This window comes from Aulonocara stuartgranti (genome assembly GCF_965226115.1).
Source record: "Aulonocara stuartgranti genome assembly, chromosome: 17".
In the NCBI taxonomy this organism is placed as follows: Eukaryota; Metazoa; Chordata; class Actinopteri; order Cichliformes; family Cichlidae; genus Aulonocara; species Aulonocara stuartgranti.
The window spans coordinates 6,328,988-6,355,335 of record NC_138953.1 but is presented as its reverse complement, the minus strand read 5'-3'; the positions used below and the strand labels follow the sequence as shown (position 1 = coordinate 6,355,335).

At 41.1% G+C, this 26,348-nt stretch overlaps 1 protein-coding gene across 9 annotated transcripts in view; it reads left to right on the top strand.

Annotated features, from left to right (window-relative positions):
- The window catches only part of kank4 (KN motif and ankyrin repeat domains 4), a 95,229-nt gene extending 69,168 nt beyond the window's left edge, over positions 1 to 26,061 (top strand). For 4 of the 9 annotated variants that reach the window (XR_014272179.1, XR_014272182.1, XR_014272183.1 and 1 more), the window contains exons 3-14: positions 52 to 3,555; positions 8,309 to 8,402; positions 11,027 to 11,302; positions 13,527 to 13,611; positions 13,705 to 13,924; positions 14,044 to 14,186; positions 14,539 to 14,739; positions 22,232 to 24,149; positions 24,632 to 24,757; positions 25,009 to 25,117; positions 25,223 to 25,344; positions 25,487 to 26,061. Coding sequence is in view for 1 of the 9 variants with exons in the window: in XM_082510091.1 (XP_082366217.1) it covers positions 52 to 3,555; positions 8,309 to 8,402; positions 11,027 to 11,302; positions 13,527 to 13,611; positions 13,705 to 13,924; positions 14,044 to 14,186; positions 14,539 to 14,739; positions 16,197 to 16,316 (4,643 nt within the window). In the remaining 8 variants the exon portion in view is untranslated. Of the gene's footprint in view, positions 1 to 51; positions 3,556 to 8,308; positions 8,403 to 11,026; positions 11,303 to 13,526; positions 13,612 to 13,704; positions 13,925 to 14,043; positions 14,187 to 14,538; positions 14,740 to 16,196; positions 19,516 to 22,231; positions 24,150 to 24,631; positions 24,758 to 25,008; positions 25,118 to 25,222; positions 25,345 to 25,420; positions 25,458 to 25,486 lie in introns of those variants that run through there. The other 5 variants (XR_014272185.1, XR_014272181.1, XR_014272186.1 and 2 more) reach the window with 5 other exon arrangements.
- The last annotated feature ends 287 nt before the right edge of the window (positions 26,062 to 26,348 follow it).

Genomic DNA, 26,348 nt, shown 5'->3' with positions numbered 1-26,348 from the left:
CCAACTAATGACTTATTTCATTAATGAATCATTTGATGTTAATTCTTACAGCCAATGGCTTTCAGTCCAAGGCCAGTGAGGGTGGTGTTCAAAGGAAGCAGCTGCCCTACTCAGTGGAGACTCCCTATGGCTTCCACCTGGATCTTGATTTCCTCAAGTATGTTGATGATATTGAAAAAGGCAACACAATCAAAAGGGTCCACATTCAGCGCAGGGTAAAGGGCCCACCTAAATTCAGCACTCTGCCCAGAAATTTTAGTCTTCCTGGGCATGGAGTAAGGCCTCCCCCAAAGGAAAAGGACAGTACTTGGTCTGGGACGTCTACCCTGGGTCCCAAGCCTAAATCACGAGTGACAGAGGTTCAACAGATCTTTGACTTTCGAGCAAATGAAGGCGTGATTTCCAGCCAGAGCTGCAGGGGGACCACAAGTCAAGGAACTGGCTATGTTTCAACTAAACCCAAAGATGAAGTAGGCGCGGGGGCTCGCGGTGCTGAAGACAAAACTGGGGGGATTCAGATTCAGAGTCGTCCAAATCTGCTCAGAGCATCGAGCATGCCCATCACGCTACAGCAGCGTAAGAGTTCAGATTCAAGCAGTCCTGACCGTACCGTGGGAACACCAGAAAACGGCTCAACAGAGAACATGTTCCGGGCTTCACCAGACGTAACAGAAAGACGCTGTGTTCCCCAAGATCGAGCAGGTCTTCACCAGCAGATTACTGTTGCACTGAAGCGGGTCAGAGAGCTCGAGGAACAGGTCAAAACCATCCCAGAACTGAAAGCTCAGATCTGCTCTTTGAGGGAGGAGCGGGAGCAGCTGCTTCTTCAGCTACAAGCACAAGCCAAGGCCCAGGCTTCCAAATTATCTGCTACAGTACCAACAGGTTACGATTCTAGGACAAATAATCAATCGCAAGGACAGAGACCTTCACAGGAGATGAAGTTAGTCCTAAAGACTCAACCCACTGGACGTTTAGAAGACACAAGTCTTGGGCCATCAAACCAAGCTGCAGGGAAGGAGAAACAAGGTGAGACAGAGAAAACTAACGTGTTACTATCTGAAGTGGAGAGCTTGGCACAAGGAAAAAGTAGCATGTCCCCAGCACAAGAAGTGGAGAGACAATCACTGCAGCTGGACATACTTGAAAAACAAAAAGAAACAGAGAGTCCACTGGGACAGACAGTGCAAAAACTGCCACGAGACATTTCAGGGGAGGAATTACTATCTATCACAGTGGCTTTAAAAGAAACAGAGACTGCAGCAAAAGAAGGAAAACCAAAGGATCCAGATGATATGCAGAAGTTGCAGGAGAAGCTAACAGTACTAGAGACTAAACTTATTCAGGCTAGCCAGGAGCTAGAGAGCACTAATGCTCTTTTGAAACAGCAAATAGAGGAGAACAAGCTAAAAGAGGAGAGAATACTACAACTGAGTGAGGGAACGAGAGTGGAGGTTTGCACCGCACATGAACGTCCAAGAAGAGAGAGCATTGACACAGGGACAGTGACAGAAAGGATAGATTTTACCCACCAAGAAACAGAGACAGAATCGCCTGGTACTGTAGATCAGGGGACAGACACTGAAAAAATCTGCATTGAAGTGTGCATACCAAAACAAGAGACTAAAAGTACAGATCAAGGACCAGTGACGGGAAAAGCTGACACGCATGACCAGGAGACAGAGATGGAGGCGGCGATAACAGCGACAAGTCCACCGAGGCCCAGAGCCAACAGCATGGAACGAGGCACACTAACCGAGAGCATCATCACCCTGGATCAGATGACCGAGACCCCCGTGGCCGAAAGGGTAAACCAAGTCACAGAAACAGAAGGCGAGATGGTGACGGACCATCCTCACAGACCGAGGGCCAGCAGTGTTGACAGAGGGACAGAGACAGAAAGGGTGGGCACTGTGGACAGAGTGACAGAGACAGAGGTAGCCCAGAGAGCAGACCAGCAGACTGAGACAGAGATGGAGAGACGTCATGACAACAACCCAGCCAGAGGTGTAGAAGCAGAGAGTCAAGTGAGTGAGAACACAGGCAGCCAAAGAGACGAAGTCGTGGTGAGCGAAAGAACAGAAGACAGGGAAACATACGAAAGAATTCAAAGAGAGAGTGAACGTTTAGTTGCTGAGGTTTTATCAGAAAGCTCAGCGGCAGCTGTAGAAAGCATAAAAACTTTAGATGTTGTTAGGAAGAATGAAGAGTGCGCCAGTTCGGCTGCTAAAGCAGAAGAAAATAAGATTAAAGTGAGTTCCGAACAAGATGACTCAGAAACAAAAGAAATTACAGAAGTGGTTGAAACAAGACCAGCTGCCCTACAGAGAAGAGACCAGCTGCCCTACAGAGAAGAGACTACAGAGAAGAAAGAAACAGGAGCCGGGGAGGTTATGTCTGCAGCAGTCAAAGAAACTGTAGCCGCTGACACTGTTGCAGTAACTGAGGGGAATTCAGCTGTGAAGACAGCAGCTCCTGTAAGACCACAAAGAGGCAGGAAACCCTCAGTGGAGCAAACTCAGCCGTCACCTCCTCAACTTCAGGTGGTGCCTGTGCGTCCTCGTAGGGGATCCAGTGAAACTCAGACCCAGCCGCAGACGAAAACCCAGCCCCAGGTGCAGGAACAGAGTGCAGCTCAGCTTGAAGCTCGGTCCCCAGAACAGCTCTCTGAAACACAGGTAAAACATCAAACACCGTCTGTGCCTCAGGTTGAGGACCACACTATAGCAAAGAAACCTCCTGGAGGGTCTGGAGAGAAGCAGTCTGAATCTCGACTTCAGTCTGAGACTCAGGCCTTGTCTCCGGGCTCTAGTGAAGTCCAAGTCAGGCCTAAATCAATACAAGCGCAATCTCAAACTTCTGTACCTCGGCGGGACTCAAAAGAGCTGAAAGCACCGCAGAGGGTGTCTGGTGCATCACACACTCCTAGACGGGGATCGGGAGAAGCCCAGACCCAACCACCTCGCCAAGCGTCAAGCGATGCTCAAACTCAACCTCAGGGTTCACGTAGAAGTTCCAGTGAGGCTCAGGCCTCTCCGAAAGATGCCAGTGAGACACAGTCACTGCGCAGAGGCTCCAGTGAAGCAGCTCAGCGCCGTGGCTCCAGTGAAGCAGCTCAGCGCCGTGGCTCAAGCGAAGCCCAGGGTTCACGTCGCGACACCGGGGAGGCCCAGCCTCCTCGAAGAGGCTCCAGCGAATCACCAACATCGCCTGCAGCTTTGGGTCAAGTTGTAACTCGGATAACGGGGCTGCTAGGAGAGCAGTGGGCACATCTCGGAAGCAGCTCTGGCACTCAGCAAACAGCCAGCCAGCAGGAGAGCGCGAGCACACAGAAAAAGACGACAGGGAAAAGAGCAGAGGCTGGAAAGGCAACGTCAGCCAAGCCAGCGGGGAAAGCAGCCCCAGCAGCAGCAGCGACAGGGAAACCAGCGGGGAAACCTGGTACTTCCAAAATGAGCTCCATTCAGAGCCAACTGGTCAGCTCCCTCAGTGTCCTCTCTGCCTTCTACTCCCCAAGCCAGAAAGCGGCTGCTGCCAGCAAACAGCAAGAACAAGGTAGGCCCGTGGTTCATCTGTCTGATAGCTGCTCACCTATTTCTATTAGCTAAAGCCATTTCTCTCTTATAGTCACTGAATAAATCCTTTCAAGGAGCATAATGATGCATTATCCATGCCGCTTCATTACAACATGTCCCTTATGATCTATAATTGTCATGAAGTATTATAAATGTGTACAGCTCATTAGCCTGAAACATTGACTTCTCTCCCTAAAAAGAACTCCTGCAGAAACAGCCAAACATTTTCAGTGTGGTTAGACAAATATCCATGGTTTCACTTGTATAGGCGCATCTTAGCCCTGCAAACTCTTACAAATGGTGCATTCACAGCACAGATTTTTTTCATTGCAACTTGAAACCACACTGCTCCCATTCAATTACTGGGAACATTATACTCAAGTTGATATGCTGTCAAATTATCACTTCTCCTGCTTCTATGAATAGTACTGTACTACAAAAGTACTACAAAAGTTTTAGTGTGCCTTAGTCATGAAATTAGATGCTGTAATAGGATCGCGATAGAAATAAATGACATTGCTTAACTTATTTTAAGGTTAATATCTTGAAATTGATGTGCCTTTTCTTTCTGGAGAGCGCAGGCATTGTTAATATAAGACATATTACGCAGAGCACAAAATACACTGAGCACTGTTGCTACAGTAAATGTCAGTTTTACTCTGAAATGCAGAGTGGAGGAGGGATGAGGGATGGGGAGCTGGGAATAGGCATTTTTTTCTGTAATATACAAGAGTGGAAAAAAACACACATTACTAAAAACTGTCAAAATGACATGGTTCAGTGACCTTCAAGAGCACACGTACACATTTCTTGTTCCCCACAATATATGCAAAGACAGAATCACACGGCAAAGTTCACACGTGTGGTTAAGCATCTGTTTACAGTACACAGTCGAATGGATCCTTAAGCACCGGTCCTCACACATATATCAAACAGATGACGCCTCTCTCTTCCCTCCCCTGATATGTCTCTCCTGTTTCTGGTCATGGTACTCACTCGCTCAACTATCACACACATATTTTATTTTCAAAGTTCATCTACAGTTCAGTGCCGGGAGCACAGTGTGGTACAGGAGTGTTTTTAAGTCAGGTTTGAGATGTGCGTATTTCAGACCCATTTCTGAGGTGCCTATGGCTGATGTGAAGTTTCCCAGTGTGGCCTTTTAAACGTCTTATCATCTTCTGTGTGTGTTAAAAAGAAACGCCTACTGCTGCATTGAGGAATTCACTCATTCTAGTCAATCTGTGCCTTGAGTGAAATATCTCTGACAAAGCGAAGGAGGGTTAAATCACACAACTAATTTATTTATTAGGAATTAGGAAAAGGATATTTTTATATTTCAAGTATGTTTCTAACCCTCCTCTCCATGTTGCTCTCCTGGGAGGTACTAGATCTAAAAGCATCATTCTTCTTAGATGGTGGTCCCTGGGAATTTTTTTTAAACTGGTATTTTTTGGCTCAAAGCTACGGTCTTGTGTCCTTACATAAAACATTACAGATACTCTGCACCATGTCTGCTGTCACGCACAACTGAGACAGCTATACTGGGCTCACAGCCAAAGGGAGTCAGCATAAGAGCCCACACAGAATCAATTCCTGGGCAGTTACATACATAAATGGGCCTGGCAGAGTCAAGGTTGGATGTTGTCAATAAGGTGTATAGTCTTGACCTGTATATATTTCCATGGAGAATACTTCGAGGCCTTAGTGTGTACTTGGAAAGTTAAATCTAATTAAAAACTGAAGTATGTGCTTTAGATTTCAGTTCAGCAGTCTTAATTGTTGTCTTTGTATAGAGTATAGCAAATGGGGCTCTAGCTTTTCTGTTCTGTGTTAACACAAGCTTTCCACATCATTTGATTGGCTGTACTTACTCGTTGTTTTTTCCCCAATATCTTCCAGGCTCAAAATCACTGACATTCACATACAGACACAAGAGCACACAGAAACAAGCAGACAGACATACAGTGGGGCAAAAAAGTATTTAGTCAGCCACCGATTGTGCAAGTTCCCACACTTAAAATGATGACAGAGGTCAGTAATTTGCACCAGAGGTACACTTCAACTGTGAGAGACAGAATGTGAAAAAAAAATATCCATGAATCCACATGGTAGGATTTGTAAAGAATTTATTCGTAAATCAGGGTGGAAAATAAGTATTTGGTCAATAACAAAAATACAACTCAATACTTTGTAACATAACCTTTGTTGGCAATAACAGAGGTCAAACGTTTACTATAGGTCTTTACCAGGTTTGCACACACAGTAGCTGGTATTTTGGCCCATTCCTCCATGCAGATCTTCTCGAGAGCAGTGATGTTTTGGGGCTGTCGCCGAGCAACACGGACTTTCAACTCCCGCCACAGATTTTCTATGGGGTTGAGGTCTGGAGACTGGCTAGGCCACTCCAGGACTTTCAAATGCTTCTTACGGAGCCACTCCTTTGTTGCCCGGGCGGTGTGTTTTGGATCATTGTCATGTTGGAAGACCCAGCCTCGTTTCATCTTCAACGTTCTCACTGATGGAAGGAGGTTTTGGCTCAAAATCTCACGATACATGGCCCCATTCATTCTGTCCTTAACACGGATCAGTCGTCCTGTCCCCTTGGCAGAAAAACAGCCCCATAGCATGATGTTTCCACCCCCATGCTTCACAGTAGGTATGGTGTTCTTGGGATGCAACTCAATATTCTTCTTCTTCCAAACACGACGAGTTGAGTTTATACCAAAAAGTTCTACTTTGGTTTCATCTGACCACATGACATTCTCCCAATCCTCTGCTGTATCATCCATGTGCTCTCTGGCAAACTTCAGACGGGCCTGGACATGCACTGGCTTCAGCAGCGGAACACGTCTGGCACTGCGGGATTTGATTCCCTGCCGTTGTAGTGTGTTACTGATGGTGACCTTTGTTACTTTGGTCCCAGCTCTCTGCAGGTCATTCACCAGGTCCCCCCGTGTGGTTCTGGGATCTTTGCTCACCGTTCTCATGATCATTTTGACCCCACGGGATGAGATCTTGCGTGGAGCCCCAGATCGAGGGAGATTATCAGTGGTCTTGTATGTCTTCCATTTTCTGATGATTGCTCCCACAGTTGATTTTTTCACACCAAGCTGCTTGCCTATTGTAGATTCACTCTTCCCAGTCTGGTGCAGGTCTACAATACTTTTCCTGGTGTCCTTCGAAAGCTCTTTGGTCTTGGCCATGGCGGAGTTTGGAGTCTGACTGTTTGAGGCTGTGGACAGGTGTCTTTTATACAGATGATGAGTTCAAACAGGTGCCATTCATACAGGTAACGAGTGGGGGACAGAAAAGCTTCTTACAGAAGACGTTACAGGTCTGTGAGAGCCAGAGATTTTCCTTGTTTGAGGTGACCAAATACTTATTTTCCACCCTAATTTACGAATAAATTCTTTACAAATCCTACCATGTGAATTCATGGATTTTTTTTTCACATTCTGTCTCTCACAGTTGATGTGTACCTCTGGTGCAAATTACTGACCTCTGTCATCATTTTAAGTGGGGGAACTTGCACAATCGGTGGCTGACTAAATACTTTTTTGCCCCACTGTACTTATAACACTAGCCCAAAGAAATACAGTCGCCGTTTGCAAATTGTTGTTGTCTGTTACCTAATGAGATAAAAGTCAATAACAATGTAAATGTAAGTGTACTATGTGCAAATGTAAATATAAACAAAATACAATGATTTACAAATCTCACCAACCCATATTTTATTCATAATGGGATGTAGAAACCATATCAAATGAAACATTATTAGCTCATTTTGAATTTGATAGCAGTAACGTGTCAAAAAAGTTCAGGTAGGTGCAACAAATGGCTGGAAAAGTAAGTGGTACTAAAAAAAAGAGCTAGAGGAGCATTTTGGGACTAAAGTTTATAATAAACTTGTGTGTAACATGATTGGGTATAAAAAAAGAACATCGCAGAGAGGCAACATTTAACCAGTTTGCAAAAAAATTGCATCTATAAATTGGAGAATGATTTCAGAATAATGTTCCTCAATGCTATATTGCAAATACATCATCTACAGTGCATAATATTATCAAAAGATTCTGCAAATTTGGAGAAATCTCTGTGCGCACGGGACAAGGCTCAAAATATTGGTTGCTTGATGCTTGTGATTGAGGTGGCAGACCTTTAAAAACAGGCATGATTCTGTCATGGAAATCAGTGCATGGGCTCAGGGACACTTCTAGAAATCTTTGTGAACACAGTTCATGAAGCCATACACAAATGTAGGTTAAAACTTAAGAAAGCTGTGAACATGAATCAGAAACATCACCATCTTCTCTGGGCCAAAGGTCATTTAAAATGTAATGAGGAAAAGTGGAAAACTGTTCTGTAGTCAGATGATTTAAAATGTGAAATAAAGGATACCGCCTCCTTCGTACTAAAGAAGAAATGGACCTTTGGGCTCATTATCAGTACTTAGCTCAAAAACCTGCATCACTGATGTTATGGGGCTGTATTTATTCTAACCATAAGCCTGTAAAGGTGACAGATCTTAAAACACTGAGACACTGTGATGTCCTCTGACTCATATCACACTGTTTAGTTGTGAGGATGTTTCAAATAACTTGAACTTGAACACACACACAAAATATACATGCACACACCCAAATTCCACAGAAACCCTATTAATTTTTACTTTCCTCATTTTTATTTTTCATCTTCTCCTCTGCCTCTCGCTCTGTCCTCCTCTTCACTAGGTCTCAAATCCATCATGAAGAAAAATGGTGGAGCAGGCAAGCAGGGGAACAAGGGAGCCAAGAAAAACCTGAAGTTTGTGGGGGTGAATGGAGGGTAAAATCTTCTTTTTAGTCATCGTCCAATCTCTTTGTGATTTATATCTTTGTGTGGGCTGAAATGTGTTTTGTGCACTTATATTTTCATGCTTTTGTCAGTCTTCATCCTTATAGGAAAAATAATGTGTTGCCACTTCTGATTAATGTAAAAAATCCCCTTTTATCTTGATTTAGTTCATTAAAAGTATTTGTTATTAGGTTTGATGTGTTACTGTATGCAAAGGGGCTTCAAGTTTGATGGATTACCCACAAATGTATTTTTCAATGTTGTGGTTAATCCACATAACCACACATTATGTGAAAAAATTCAGAAAGAGCAAAAGATACAGGATTGTCTGAGAAATTTGATTTGATGTTATTTGATTTCTTCTTCTTTGTGTGTAGAAATCCACAGGCGACAGTTTGGATTTTCATGCACCTGTATTTCAGGCTACATGAGGTCCATTCGTAACAAACACTCTTTTCATTCAAGACAAAAAACTGTCTGTGCAGCAGTGTTAATCTTTTGTCATTTAGCCATGTATGCGTCAGCTTTGTCACTGTTTTAAACTTGGATATTAAGCTGTACTTCAGACATCTGCTTCTTGCTGTTTGTCAGGCTCACTAAAGACACGTTGTCCTGAATCTGACCTTGCTGCTGCTTCTGCTGGTGTGCTAATATGCCTGCATTAATGTGTGTTTAGATTATGTGATATGCATGCATAGTTTCTGTTGATGGCACCTAGGTGATTGTGCTAGCGTGCTTATGTCAGCATTTGCTGATGCTGGTTGAAGTGTGTGTGTGTGTTTATGAATTTAAAGTATGGGGATGGCAGTGGTTCTCAATTTTTTTCTGGCATTGCTCACACAGTGCAATTTTCTGTTATTAAATCTAAGGAAGGAATTGTATTTTAGTGAAATAAAACTCAAGAGCAGTTCAGTAATTCAGTTAAGTGGTTTTTCTGTCTCAATTATATAACTTCACTATACTTAAATGTTTTTCAGGCTTTATTGACCTGAAAAATTCTTCATAAAGAATATCTTTACGGTGTCATCTTTAAGATGCTTTGCAGACTTTGTTGTGTTGCTGCTCAAGTGGTTAGCTGCTAGTGGAGTGAGAGGCTTCTTGTCTAAGCTGCTGTGCTGGTATCAGTAATATTGCAAAGGGGTATTTAATGTGTTAGCAATTTTTAGCATCGATTAGCATCCGCGTATCCTGTTCTTTAAACAACTAAACTAACTTTATCTAAACTACTGGAAAAGGGAAAAAAGTACCACTGTGTTTTCAAAGTTTTGTTATTGAGAAGATAAGTATTGGTTCTGGTGATTTACCTACTAATGAGGTAGACAATCACAAAGCAGGAAAAGCAGGAAAACTACAAGATATGAGAAAACTAAGCTTCAAAGTAAAATTTGGGCACAAAGACTTGCTATAAAGTTGCATTTGTTCTTAGGTCATGCTTACAGCATGATTTCATATCCTGTTGTGGTCGTTTACAGTATTTCTCATCACTTACGTAAAAAGTTTCTGTTTTAAATTCCTGGCTATTTTAATCTCCTGCATATGACGGAAATGGCTGCCATGCATAACATTTGTTTTATTCCCGTGTTCCTGCTCTTACATTCCTGGGCTTCACTGTTTTATGACCTGCTCACCTTTGCAGTGTTTTTGCAGACTGTTGTGGTGTAGTCCATTCCTTCCTCCCTTCAACACAATGATCTGTAAACATACCCACATTCAGAAGAACACGTAACAGATTTTTTATGGTATTGCAAGAATCTATTCCTTATAAACTTGGACTAATATGTTTAATAAATTAGATTATATAAAACTTTTTGACATCTAGTGTACATCTCTTTTGGTTTCGTTTCAACCTCTATAAATATTTGACCATTTCCATCTTCCGCCCACCCAATCCTGAAATATGCAGATGTTATTTATAATGAGGCAAAAATGTCAGGCAACAATATTTTCTCTGACTATCTTTAAGCTTCTGCCCACAGCAGGAAGTGGTCTGCTGTTCATACTTCTTCTCTTTGTATAGTCTAACCTATCTCTGCTCTCCCTTGAGCTCCTCTGGAATCTCGAGAATGCTGTGGCCCCTGAACGTCTCTTGTGGTGTCTCAGTTTGTCTCTGTGTGTCTACAAGAAGTCTGAATCAGTGGTATTCAGTATAACCTTATCTGATCACTGGCCTTACAGAGGTGACTTGATGATGCGCCCCAGTAATCACACTTATATACATGCTACTCCAGCAGCCTCCGCAGCATATCGTTAGCCTTTTCTCAACGAACAAGGTTGTATGTTGTTCAAGGCTGCTTATGTTTGTGCTCAAACATGTCTGTGGCTTTTTATGTATGTTTAAATTATGTTTATGTTAGGATATGAGGGCAAGGCTGCACAAGGCAAACATCTTTTTCATCTCACTTGTGAAGTCTAGAGGGGAATAACCTGTTAGTATTTATCCTGTCTTGCCTGGTGCTGACTTAACATTGACTTAATATTAGTTTTACCTGCTTAGACATTTCCTTAGTGATGCTGCTAGTGCTGTACAAACTTAGCTTTAGCTTGTGGAATGATTTGAATGATTTCTGTGGAGCTGTTATAGAATCTGCCGTCATCTTTATTATGTTCTCTTTAAGATATGAGACGACATCCAGTGAAGAGTCCAGTGGAGATGAGAAGTCAAAGGTGGAGGTAGAAGAGGAAGATAGCTCAGAACCAGAAGTGGAGAAGGAGCCTGAGAAGGAGCCTGAGAAGGAGCCTGAGAAGCAGCCAGAGGAGGGAGCAGAAGCCCAGAGAAAAGATGCAGAGGTCCCAACTGAGGGAGGAGGTGCTGTGGCTAAAGAGAAGGAGACTGAAAGAGGTCTGCTGGATCCAGAAAGTAGCCAGGAGCTCCTGGAAGAGCAGGCTGGAGGGTGAGACCGACAGCAGAGCTTAAATTATAATCTTCGGTTACCGTGTTGCACTTTATGTGTTTCTCATAAATGTAACTGAGGATTGGGTCTGCTATGATACCAAATGGTTTCTCCATGAACTGCTTTTTGGTATTATTTTACAAATATAGAACAAAAATAACCACATTTGCAGAATTTGCTAGAAGCAGTGTTGGGTTGTTACTCAAAAAAGTTGTTGCACTTGTTACTTGTTACACTACTCATTACTTTTTTGCAATGACCAGAAACAAATTGGCACTTAATTACCAGTTATAGAAACCTCAGTCTACAGTTCCACAAACCAGCAAATATACTTATGTTAAGGACACAATACATAGGATCATTCTTTTACTATTTATGAGCACAAAACCATCAACACAAAGCAAAAATGAAAACCAGCCAAAAAGGCTTTAAAGCAATCAACAGAGTAATTCTACTGTACAAACACATACAGCGAAAAACTGAGGCTTAAAGCTGCTTTTGTTACTTGTTGAAGTTCAGGCTCTGGCTGCAGGACTGGGGTCAGCATGCATTTAGCTTATATCATATAAATATCACTTTGGGTTTTTCATTACCTTTGCTGACATATCTGTGCAGAGCCAAGCTTTTGTTATCCTTGTTATGCTCCTGTTTTTGCCCTGGAGGCAGTTTGCACTTCACCATTGTACACTTAAATGCCCATATCTCCACTCCTGAAGAGCTCTAGACTGCTCCACAAGTTTTCTCCCCCTACACGCAAACTTAAATTAGCTGATTTTAGTGCAAGTTTTTCACTTTATTTCCCTCATTTTATGACTACAGCCAGCATAGATATATTGATGGATCAAGCTTAGATTTTTTCTGGTTTATGCTACTTAGTTATCACAGGCACTGTGAACGGTACAATATTACCTTTACACCCTGAAAGAAAAAACAAATTCACAACTTATCAATTAACAAAGCAGTTGCCAGTAAATCAAGCTATATAGAGGTTTGTTGGCCATTATAAAAAGAGCCGTGCTATATTAAATGGTATCTTTATCTTTAAATGATTAATCTTTAAATTGACAACGCTGTATTAAACATTTATTTCGACACCGACAGCAATACGTAACCTTTTAAAAAAGCTATCAACACCTTGATCAAACTACTGAAGGCTCAGATTCAAACTGTTAAACTTCTGAATTTATATCGCTGGTAAATACTTAATTTTAAACACAAGATGGTTTTTAGTGTTAAATGTTACTAAATATTTATGTGTGTAAATTCTCTAAATAGAGACTGCATTCTCTGCTCACAGGTACAAATATTGGAACAGTCATTCGTATGCAGCCTTATCTGATATAGTTGGTATAGGACAGGCGCTGAATAATGCTTCATGCATGCACTGGAGGCATTACATTGGGACTTTGACTTACATGCATGGGAATTCAGTTAATACACACTCATGCTTTTTTAAATCTTGTGCACATTCATCGCCATAAATGTGTCTGTAATATATATACACACTAAACTGACATTTCAATTCAATTCAGTTTTATTTATATAGCGCCAAATCACAACAACAGTCACATCAAGGCGCTTTATATTGCACAGTAGATCGTACAATAATAAAATGGCAACATTTGTCGCCACAAGTACACTGTAAGCTTCACACAAGCACACACATATTCCAACTTGCAACTAAACTCCTTGATTAAGGGTGCTCAATAGTCACACAGACGTACTTTGTTCTAGGACAAAGCAAATAACTAGCAGTGTTGTCTTCCCTGTCATTGACTGATCACTTATCAGTCTCAGGTATGCAGACAGGGCTGATGGCCATGGGCCCAGGCAGTGAGGAGAAAGCAGGACTTATATTAACTCATCATTCAGCACCTGTCTGATCATTCCTGTGGGTACGTGCAGGATGTGTATAGGTGTTATAGCTGGAAAGCTAGTACAGGTCACATTGTGACCCACTCAGGCTTGATGCTCAGTTTGCGTGATGGTTTGAGCGCTCTCTGGATATTAATGGGTAGTGAATCAGAGCAAACTGTAACTGTTGAGGTTTGCGTGTGCTATCAATGTGTCAGACTGTTGAGTGATGTGAGTAAGCCATGGAGGCGTGCAAGCCATTTTTTCTTGTATTTTCTTGTTATCATTTCTGACAGAACTTAGACATGAACCACAGAAGCTGGCTTGGCCATACTTAATCCCTGCTGTGTTGTATGGTTTTGGTTTTCAGGGGAAAAGTCGACAAGGGGTTTATAGATGCATGCCTTTATGTAAAGGACCGCATGGAGGAGGTTTCATCCCCAGATAAAGAAATGGTAAGGATTTCTTTGATTGGACTTAATAAAATCGAACCCCGCTTCACTATGGTAAGTTTTTGTTTTTCCATTGTTTTCTGTCTCTCTCCTCAGCGCCAGGTTTTAGTGGTGCTCTACCAGGAGTGGTTCAGAGTCTCCAGTCAAAAGGACTCGCAGGCAGATACTGTCAGATTATACCTGCGACAAGTGGGGATGACCACACCCACTCTCCTGCCATATGTTGTTAACTTGACAGACGGCAATGGGAATATGGCTCTTCACTACAGCGTGTCACACTCCAACTTCCCTGTGGTCAAACTGCTGCTGGATACCGGTGAGACGGAAAGGCACACAGAACGACAAATCCAACTAAAAAACTAAAAGATTATAACTGTGGAAACGTTTTGTTTCTCATCTCTTTTACTCACTCCATCACTTTCTGTGTACATTCAGGCCTGTGCGAAACAGACAATCTCAATAAGGCAGGCTATACTCCAGTGATGCTGGCTGCTCTGACGGCTGCTGAGAGCCCCGATGATCTTGAAGTGGCACAGCAACTGTTGAAAGTGGGAGATGTCAACGCACGCTCCAGACAGGTGTGTATACAGACGGCAGTTGCACTTAGACGCTGGATGAACTAAAAATAAAACGGATATCAAACAGTTTGGTGTGTTGTACAAATAAAATAAAATAGAAAAAGGAAGTAAATACATGTCCTCAACTGCAAGACATCCTTTAGTGGAAACCATACAGGAATCATGAAAAGGACTGCAGAAGCAAATCAAGGTCACCAGAACGAATATTTATGGATGTTTGTATAACAAGTTAATGTACTATTTAACTCGTCACTTTCTCTCTCTGTCTGCATGTAAGATATACATATCTTCCCATCATTCCTGCCCTCTCACTGTTTAATTCTAATCTCTGTTTTTCTCACTCTTTTTCTAGGCGGGCCAGACAGCACTCATGCTTGCGGTGAGCCATGGCCGCGTTGCCATGGTGAAGCTGCTCCTGAGCTGCGGCGCGGATGTAAATGCCCAGGACCGCGAGGGCTCGACGGCCCTGATGTGTGCCAGCGAGCACGGGCACACGCACATCGCTCGCCTGCTGCTGGAGACAGGTCGCTGTGATACCAGCCTCAAAGATAAGGTATAGCTTTAGGTTGTGCAGTTAAAATCAGGCCATTTAGTGGCTTGTTGTAAACTTGTAGATGTTTTACTTCTCGTTTATGAGACTTTCAGCAATTAATTTCAGCACGTAATTCTTCGCTGTTCGCATTCGACTAATGGTCACATGGCTTTTACCACCTGGTTCGCTCAAAAATGGAGACTGTGGGCTCTCAGTAAGGTTATAGGGATATGGGAACTGATGGCTGGCCCACACAAAGTAGATTGATTGTTCAGCCTGGTGCATTGATTTCTCCAGTTTGTAGATTCCCCAGTCAGAGAGTGATCACATCATGGCCGGTGCTTTACGCTGCCGAAGCACTTCTGTAATGAGAGCAGTCCTAGAAACACAGAGGCAAATGGACTGGCTGCGTTAAATGGAGAGCAAAGACACTTAGTGTCCTGTGGCAAAAAAAGGATGGATGCAGGTGTGGAGGTGAGTCTTTGTAAATGCCACAGGAAGAGTAGCAACAGTGTTGCAACAAACACCGTGCTGCATCTTACCCCAAAACAACATTAAAAGTAGGCACCGTATGTGATACAGAACATTTATGCTCATGTCTCAGGATGTGGCCTAATAGAATTAAAAGAAGGAGGAAAAAACACAAAGGTAATCTGCAAAAATATTCTTGCAGAATCCTGACATTGCAGATCTGTCAGCTGTATCATTTGACTGACGTCTTGGCATCAAGCGCATTTCTCAAACTGTAAGATGTGCTTGCAAGTGATTGCATTCTGAAGAGCGTTTGTAGCAGCGGGTTGGGGAGATTGTTATCCGTAAGGACGCAAGCACCGATAAGCATTCTTATTTCTGATAATTGCTGGTAGAGCGCGACTTGAGTGCTTGCCATAAATCCTCGCACGGTACATAATTACAGCACAAGCCCGACAGCGTTTATTTATTTTACTTTGCTGCATTAAAAAAAAAACAACATTATTGTAATCTGTGCATATTAATTTTTAAAAATATGCTTGCAAGAAAATAAAGAAGATCAAATAAGTAAGTAGGTGACAGTGGCAGTGATTAGATATTTGAGTGCATTTTCAAGAGATCAATCACATACTGGTCACAGTGTGTCATCCCTGTCGCTACTTTATCATATTGCCTGTGCAATAAGTAACAACACAAGATGAAAATACACAAAAAAATACTCTAAATTTTCTTACATATGTTTCATAAGCAAAATGCAAGGTTTACTTGTATTAAGCTTAACATCAATACAAAACATCCCAGGCTTAAAACCTTTATTATTTCAGAGACAATTGCTGTAGGATGTAAAAAGGGTTTATTAGTATACAGAGTCAGGGCAGGTTCAGCATGCACCATACTCCTGATATTCAGTTACTAGAGAATATGTTTAGCCCAAAACAACACTGCCACTGTGTGGTTCAAAAAAGTCACTGCAGTGTTTTGAAACGTCTGTTTTCCCCCCCACCCAGAACGGTCAGACGGCTCTGTTGGTGGCAGAAGGAGCCTCTCAACAAGACATAATTGACCTTCTGAAGGCCAACGCTGAGGTCCAAACCTCTGAGTCCACAAGCACCGCAGACCTCCTCTGAGTCAGAGTTCTCCAAACCATCCCAGCTCGCCATTCAACCGCTCAACTGCTCTGTTTCCGTTAACCGTGGCCGCCAACGTGGGGAGAAAACACTGAAATAAACACACGGTGGTACCGCACACATCATAAGACGTGGCAGGAGCTTTTCTTCCACGTCTATGCCAGTAATGCTGGTGGGTGTCGATGGATATGCTGCATCAACCGCTCAGGTCCACTGCTGAGGGTCCCGACAGCCTGATGAGAAGACGTTTCCACAGTGTCATGTGTGACTGACGGGATGTTAAGTAGGACACAGGGTGAGACTATAAAGCAGGACAACACATTGGGCGGCCTAGCAAGTGGACAGAGAGAGCCTCTGAACTGCTGCTTCCTATCATCAGCTAACTCTTAAAGCAAAATACTAAGCACATGACCTACCTTTGCAAATATAGAATATGAAATCATACATTATTTCTATTTTTTTCCCTTTCATGACATTGAAATCAGTCTTTACGTATTTGGACATAAGCCATTATTGAGGACATACTTTATGTAGAATAGATTATAATCACAAAAACTGTATTTTCTACTGCACTTTTTTTTTAAATTGTTGATGTGTTTCGTAAATAGTCCTCTATAATATTGGTGTCCAGATGAAATTATATATCTCCGAAAAGCATTCATTAGGAATTTAAATAACAGAATATAACTTATAACAGAATATATTTGACATTCAGTGTATCGTTTTTGCCGTACTACCCATCGCTTTTCACATGTGGGACATGGGTGCTCATCAGCTGTGTGTTAATGAGAAACAAATCCTTTCTGTGGGACATTAAACTATTTTTTATAACCACAACATGACCAGGCTGAAGAAAGACAACGCTCTTCTGTTATGAAGATTGTACTGCATGCCAATACGTTTACTCCCCCTACTGGCTGTCTTATAGTACTAAACAGCAGTATGTTGTAGTACTGTCTGTTCTCATAGCGACTCTCTCTTTCTCTGCATCTCCCGCCTTCAGTTCAAATATATTGTATGCCTTGTTCGCCTACTCGTTTTAAAATCAAACCATGTATGCAACTGCTACAAAATGCACAATGAATGTCAGGCTGGCTGTGACACATTCCAGGAAATTAATGTAGCAAGTTTAAATACACTGGCATGGGCTTTACGACTAACAGACACAGACTGTCAGTGGATGTGGCAGACATTGGAATGAGTCTGGTTATATATATTACGCGTGGCGAGACACATCGTCTCGTCCTTGCTTTCGTGAGGTCTCATTTCATAAACGGTAAGACAACATGGTAAATCTGACCCGAGGTTTGGGTTGAAGGTAGGGCTGGGACTTGGGTTTGCGTTTTAAGAAGCAATAGCAATTGAATACTACCTTACTGTCAGTCATAAAGTAGGTCGAGTGAGTGACCTTGGTCGAGCCTTAATCAGAAAACACAAGACATAAGATGTTTTCCACAGTGTTGATGTTTTTGTAGCGCAAACCTACGTTCGTATTCCCGAGCTAATATGAAGCAGGAGTAGCGGTCTTTAAAATAAAGTTTACAGTTTCCCACTCAGTGACCGCTGCTGATGTCAAACAGTCCCGTATGTTTACAGTTAAATGAAATGCTGAAATGATACAACAGAATGGCATAAAATGATCTGTAATATAACATTATTATTATTATTAATTTTAGATAATTCATGTAGTTCATGGACTGCAAAGGAAATAGGGGGAGTAAGCCTAAATTAGAAAAGAAAATTGATAGGCAAATCGATCAAGTTCATTGTAAGCCTCTCTTTTCACCTGATTATGATCATATTTATGACTACTCTGATCTTTGTTCTCTTTTTTAAAGAGTTGGAGGTGGGATTTAAAGGGGAATACCACTTACTACTTTAACAACTGCCATATATGTGACCTATGACCATGATCCAGTCTGAATTTACAAAAGAAAAAAAGCTACACTCCAAACAGCTAACAAAAGGAAACGCTGAACATTTTTCTAGCATACAGACAAATCAAACCTATCAGCTGTTATTATCATTTATTAATAAAACTGGATTAGCAGTTGAATATTTGTGGCCATAGTGATACATCATGTCATTGGAATACATTACCATTTTGTCTTAATTGGTATTAATTTGGGGGGTTTTTTGCAGTGGGGTTTGTCATTCTAGTTAATGTTTTCGGACACAAATATAAAAATATGTAGACTGACCATGACGCAGGACTCATTTTAAATGAAGTATATTATATAGATCTATATACTTTGACTTATATAGTACATTTACACAAGAAAATACTTTTTTTCACACTGACTTAGTAATCAGATAAGTATTTGTGGGGGCTCACAAAGTAGCACAGGTTCTCTCCACAACGACGCTGCATTCACACAACATCAGTAAATCTCAATGTTAACTCTGTGCAGCGCATCTGATCATCACTGACTGTCTGTGTATGAAGGAACAAAAATAAGAGTCTGTACAGCCGTAGCTTCCTGCATTGCAGACAGCCAAAGGATGATCGGGAGGGCGCTGCGAGAATTATCTGGTGAATCTGGTCTTCCGTGCCTGCGTATAAGTCTCTATGAAAATCTATATGTTTAATCCCCTGTGACCCAGATATTATAAGGTTTCACATGAGCACCAAAGAATTGAAACCAAATCTGTTTCACACGGGACTAAATATGTATGTTATCTGTTCCTGTAAATCCAGCCAAATATATGTATATGTACATACAGTATTGTGAAAAGTATATAACAAGTATTGTCTGACAGTTTGCTCTAAGATTACAGTATTTATTCCAAATGCTATATTTTTTATCGTATAATATACCTATGTATGCATGGACAAATATTCAAGTGATACAGCTCAATGGGAATTTTGAATGACTGAAAACTGTACTGAGTATACCCTGATGATGTGATCATTTAACTTATCTTTCATCGGTTGGGTGGTTATAGTACATAGTGTGATTTGACGAGGTTGTGGACTGTCATGTGTCCTTTAATGCTACTCTTGACATTTCAGATCTGACACTGACTTAAGCTATGAGAGCAACGTCTCCCTTGTTTGAATATCAAAGTGGAAATCCGAGCCGACGTACATGACAGAGTCAAATGTAAAAAGTTGTACCTCTCTGTAAGATTCCTTGTACAACAGGCTTGTATGTTACAAACCAGAGAATTAATTCTAAATAAATAAATGATAAACTCATGTTGTCGCATATGATTTTTTCTTTTTTAAATCAACCACAAAGCTGTGACAGACATGATTAATTACACATTCGGGCCATTCAGGCAAAAGTATACAAAAACAGTTTCTGTCGGAAGATGTGAAAAAGTAAGTACATCCCAATGAAAACAGTTTTTGTCTCATGTATTTTAACCAAACCAGTGAGAAGTGCTGAAAACTGCAGTGGCTTGAGTCTGGCTCCAAAATTAAGTATACCTTATGGATAAAATGATAAAATGCCCAACTTCAGGTGCTGGAATGGCTCAGTGGGTTGAGCAGGCTCAACTTTCTAATCTTGTTTAGTCTTTACCTCACAATATAAACCCTGAGGTCACTGTTTTTGTGAATTAGTTCCATATAAATAACATAAAATACATTTATAACTCTGGAAACATCCCACTGATAAAATGTGATATAAACATATCACATAAAATGTTACAGTCATGCAGCCCCGTGTGCACCCTGTGATACATGAGCTTGCAGAATTACTTTTAGCAGCAATAACTTGAAGCAGTTGTTTTCTGTATGGCTTTAACAGTCTCTCACATCACTGTTGAGGAACCATTCTTCTTTTGCACTCTTGCTTCAGTTCATTGAAGTTTGAGGGTATTCATTCATGCTCAGCTCTCTTTAAGTTTCCACCACAGCCTTTCAATCGAGTTGAGATTTGAACTTTGACTGAGCCATTGCAGCACTTTGATTCTTTTTATGCCGCTGTGTTTGGGTCCTGTTGCATGACCCAGTTTGTGCCAAGCTTCAGCTGTCAGACAGATGGCCTCACATTTGATTCCAGAATACTTTGGTTTACAGGAGTTTATGGTCAACTTAATGACTGCAAAGTACCCACATCCTGGTTCTGACAAACAAGCTCAAATCATCACCATTCCACAACCATGCTTGAAAGTTGATATGAGGTGTGCTGTAATTTTCACCAAACAAATCTCCACTTCGGTCCGGTCTTTCCAAAGGACATTGTTCAAGAAGTCTTGCAATATATTCAGATATTTATTTTCCATAACAAAGCTGTCTTGTTATGTTATTTTTAGAAAGAACACACTTTCTCTTGTCAACCCTTCCAAACAAGCTATATTTGTTCAGCCTTTCTCTGATTATACTCTCATGAACTCTAATGTGCCTGTAGAGTCTGAGATGTAACTCTTGGGAGTTTTGCAATTTTATCTGAGCATTCAATGGTCTGAGCTTGGAGTGAATTTGCTGGGACATCCACTCCTGGAAAGATTATGGCATTCTGTTAAGGCACACCTGAATGCTTCAAGCCAGCTAACTGATCAAAACTTATATAGCTTCAGTGCATCTGTAATAAATATGTGCAAGTTTCAGTGCTTCGTTTAAACTGTATGATACTTATACTGACCCAGGGTCAGTGTAAAATACAATCCTAGCTGTGTGAACAAAGCCTGGCTTCTTTAATCCTGCATGACAAACCTCAGGATGCAGGTTATTATTACGCTTTCCTGCTGGCACACCTGTCACACCTGAGAGTCAGCTAGAAACTTACAGTGACGTGGACATCATGCAAAGACTGCCAGACTCTGTAATACTGCAAATGATCAGTGACTCAGGTTAACACTAAACTTTAAACGGTACCTCTGTGTCTCTGTGTGCTGAACATTTAGGATTGAGTCAGGCTGCATGAGCTGAAGCTCTTATTTGTATATATCAGTATTTTTTTATTCAGGTGTGGGGAAAATACGTAAGACTGCAATGAAGCGATGCACCAGATTAATCCCTGGCCAAAGGTATCGTACTTAAATCAGACTACTGATCCAGCCACATCAGCCTTTTGTGAGGTCTGTTTAAAGTTGACTAAAAGTGAACTGCAGGTTCCTGAGAGGTGGACTGTGAGCACAGAAACACATGTTCATACACACAGCTGCAGCAAACTTACATTAATTTTAAATAGATTTGTTACTCTGATGTCTGTCTCTGTGTTAGTCCTCTGACAGACTGGTGACCTGTCCAGGTGTGCTCTACCTATGACTACTGGGACAGGCTCTAGCTCCTGTAATAGAAATTTTCTGTTATTCTCATTTAAAGTATTTAAGTGCTTATGCATATGGTTAGTTGTGACGCTGTTACTGTTCAGTGAAAGTTTCTAAAACTAGATGAACTTACTTCAGCGTTAGCAGTTTGAGAGAACAACTCCCTTTACAGGTGCTGATAAGGCCACAAAACAGCATAACCATTGATCTGTTAGGTTTCATAGCGAGACACGTGAAGTGTGGTAGGATCCGTTTGTAACTTCCTCCCTCTTCCTTGGAATGCATAAAGGAGCAGGAGCACCACTTCTGTGGCAGCGCTGACATGACTGAACTGTGATGTTTGATGTGTGTTGGCGCAGTAATAAATAGCTTGATCACAGCTCTTTCTGTGTTGCAGACTTTATTTAAAAAATTCCACAACACCTCCCACTGTGAACCTGAATTGAATATTCAGAAGACATTTGTTTAAATAGTTCTACAAATCGGAGCTGTTGGTGTGTCCTTGGATTGTGTGGTAATAATATTAGAGCCTGCAATCTTTCTTACTGAATCTCTACTATGAGTCATGTTACCTGAGATTAATTCTATGTTTACCTGTCAGCCTGGACGAATGTGCTGTGTGAAGGAAATTAAATTAAATCAGATCTGAACTGCTGCTACTTTTTGTTATTTTAATTCTCTTCTCTGTTTTCCAGAACAGTTCTCCACAGTCGCTGTCCACATGGGTCAGTGGGACCAAGAAGCACTCTGCTAATGTGTGGACTCTGACCAGCAACATCCAGCAGGACCCAGACAGCGTTTTCTATCTCCCAGCTGGAGTTTTTGTTTGTCTGTGACTGGAGAGTCAGATTTTTGTTGAGCTTCACACTTGCAGACCTAAGTCAGTTTGCAGAGATCCCTCCCACCCTGGCTTTTATGTCCTAGATTAGGGCTGCTCGATTATGGCAAAAATGATAATCACGATTATTTTCACTGAAATTGAGATCACGATTATTTGACGATATTTATTTAACCCTTTAAGACCTACCATAGAACCAAGTCCACCAGAGCTTATATTATTTTTTTACATGCTGTAGTGCCATTTGTGGGAGCATTTCAAGTTGCTATACATCAATACAACTGTTATAGCCCATATTTTAATAATATGTATGCATTAAGTCCATAGTAATTACATAAATTGCAAAAAAGTGCAATAAACTACAAAAAAAATTGAAAATCGCTTTTGTTTTGTTTACATATATTTCTACTTGGAGAAATTTAAGAGGTTTATCCCTCAAAACTTTAAATACAATAAAGTTGCAAAAAAATAGTTTCCCACCACAGGAAATTTATTTTGAGTGTCTTCATAGTTTTATTTTGGAGATACAGCAATTTTTATATACTGCAGGAAAAACAAAAAACAATCCTATGATGCAAATTTGCAAAGAAAACAGCATGTGCATCATTTCACTGTGGGAAGTGTTACGAACAGCTGATAGGAACGGCAAAGCGTGTTTCTGGAATATTATGTTTTTGTTCCTGCAAGCGCTTTTTATGCAATTTTTGCAAAGCTATATGTGGAACGAAACCGTGACCGAGGACAAGCTGATGGCATAAGATGTAAGTACAACTCCTCCGGTTTCATATGCAAAACAAATTATTGCGCTAGCTTACACGGTTCAGGTTCTACAGGGATTTAAAAGTAGTTACACAAAACGGAGCTTACTGCTCTGACCGGCTTTAAAGGGTTAACAATGACTTTAAAAAAATAATATAAAATGGTGTGCAACACCACTGAAGTTTTTTTTTTTTTTTTTAAACTCTCTTTTCAACCAACGGCAGTCACTCTCCTCTCCAAATAACTTCTGCTTAGCTTTCCGAGCTTCCCTCGGGTCCTCTTAATCAGCGGTCTCCACCCTTTTTTGCGCCACGGACCGGTTTATGCCCGACAATATTTTCACAGACGGCCTTTAAGGTGTCGCGGATAAATGAGGGAGGGGCTAATAATCGGCTCAGTCATTTTTAATGATCGTTGAAAGCCCAGATCGTAATCGTGATTAAAATTCGATTAATTGAGCAGCCCTATCCTAGATTTCTTCTCTGAAACAGTAATATTTAAGTGACTGCTGCTTGTACCACAGGTTAATACACGCTACTGATCCCTGATAGGAGAATCATCAATTTTGGCAACAAAGAAGCCTGGTGGATGTTTGTTTACAGTCTGATGATGGGACATCATGCTCTGCATCGTCAAAGTTTGCCTCCTCATTATTATTCATACCCAGTAATGTGAAGTATGCTCATATCTACTATAACTGAACCAACCTGGTGCTCTTCATTTATGGAGGCTGCTGAGTCTGAATGTTGGATGTTGTGTATCTCGTGTTCTCTGGGTTTTGTTGTCCTCAGTCTTTTCGCAGGATCAGAAAACAAAACCAGGAGGCGCGTAAATGTTTCTTCTCCATGATGTTTCTTCAAATGTTTCTTCTGGATGATGATAAGACTATGACACAGGATGCCACCTTTGGTTTTATGGTGAAGCAAAGCTCAGGAAGAAGTGGGATTAAATGGTACCCACATGTGTGCTGCTGAGAAGGATGTACAGGGGCACCTGCAGCCAAATCCAAGCCTCAGGTTAGTTGTAGTTGCAGAACGCTATAGGACTGAGACAGCTGAGGCATCAAATGTTTGATTAAACGGATGAAAAAGAGAAGTTTCTTCCCTATAATTATCACTTCTTAAAATCTGTAGCAACTTCAAGTCTGTCAGCATGCTGAGCATGCTCAGAATGTGACAATATATTTTTGTTCAATATTTAATTTCTTTTAGTTGCAATTGTTAAATGAAAAAATATATATATATCCTTATAATTTAGCAAACTAATTTATCAAAAAAATATACATATATCTGTATTAGTTTTAATAAATTAATTTGACACCTGTATTGAAAATACCATATTGTATTCATACAGAATCAGTTTGGTATCATTGGTTGTCTGTTCACTGATTGTTGAAACTAAGAGCTACTTTGATCTGTTTAGATCTAAAGTATCCTAAGTTGAGCTCTGATGTTTCTTCACCCCTGTGTGTGATATGTGATTTCCTACATGCTGGCAGAGCGGCAGTTTGTGCTCACAGATGGTGACGGTGTGGAGAGACGGTGGTGTTTCCTCAGAAGAACCAGCAGAGTCACTCGCTGACTGATGCTCATCTGCACTGCACAGAGGAAATCAACTGACCGAGGTTTGTCCAGTGACGTGTTATGAATGTATATTTGTTTTATGCTTACAGATGTGTTTTTCTTGACAGAGGCTCTGCAGAGGTTAGACAAAGCAGAGAAAACATGTGCTTTACATTTTACTGTGATTTATTGAGATATTTGTTGCCTGATGTTCAGCAGGAATGGAGAAATAGAATCAAAGGGAGATGTTTTTGATGTTTTTGTAATGATGTAAGTAAATCTTCAATATTATTTATTTGCTTGGTTATATTAGGAGTGTTTCTGAGTGAGGGGGAGAGGAGTCATCATCCAGGTAAAGTGACGTAGATCAGTGGATACACTTGTCTCCCCTTTAAAGGAGACGATCCAAGTCATCCTTAAATGTTAGTGCTTTCAAATACACAAACATTTTTAAAGGACAAAAATGAACATCCAACTTTGACTGTAACACAAAATAAATCTTTGCATGTGTGTTTTCAAACTCTCAGATGGGCAGCATATCAGTCTTGGACTGTCTAACCTGCCGGAGCAGCACTGAATGACCACCACACATGAGCATGTTCCTGCAACATTCAGCATCTGATCCTTCATCTGTGTGCTTCTGCTTTTGGTAAGTAGAGTTACCCAACTCCAGTAACTCTAAACACATGCCATCCATTTCTGACGGCCTGGTTACTTCCTGTCAGTTACTTTAGAAACCATGTGGTCACCTGACCTAACACTGTTTCTTCTTCTTCCCCTTAATGTTCAAGTGTCACATGTCAAACAGCTGGAGAGGAAACTACACCAGCGTACTGGGATGTTTCAGCAACACGTGCCAGATGCTGTTCCTTCATGGTGACATCACCAGAGACAGCCCCACCCACCTCAGGACCTCGCCATTGATCATGATGATTATAATGATGACAGCGAGCGGAACTAAGACTGTAAAAATCCACGACCAGAATTTTTCTTTCTAATTATTAATGAATACTGAGAGCCTCTTTCTGTGTTTTGTATGTTTTGGGGTTGTTTTTTTTACCTCATTTGTTACTAACAAAGTTCACCAAACTCACACAGTTTACATTCTGTATGTTTCCATCTTTACCAGCCACACTCTAATTGCATTTAAGAAAATAATCCTTAGAAATTGTCGTTTTTCTCTTTTGTAATTGATGATAATTCAGTGAATATACTGCACTGCTTCCTTCTATTGCGTCACACATTGCTTTAAGTTTTTCAGTGTCCAGTTATTTTTTACTGCTGTTTGAATTCTCTGTATGTTTGACCCTGTAGACTGTTTGATGGACTGCTCGTCTTCCTGTTTGTTACCGCCGCCTGTTTTTTAATAAAGATTTGGATTTCTGACTTCAACACAGCCTCTGCGTGTCCTCCCTTTGTGTCCTCTTCCTCTGTGAACGTGTTGCATGTGTCACAGATTCATTTTATCAACAGCTTTCCCACAGTGAGTTGCATCAGCATTCATTCACAGCACATTTCAGAAGGATTCAGATTAATACAGTGATCTTATAGTCAGAATGATCCTGACAGTGCCACTGTAAACTCATTCATCAGGTAAACTTTAAAGTTCAGTATTTCAAAGCAGGAGTTATGAAGACTTATACTGGCATTAGA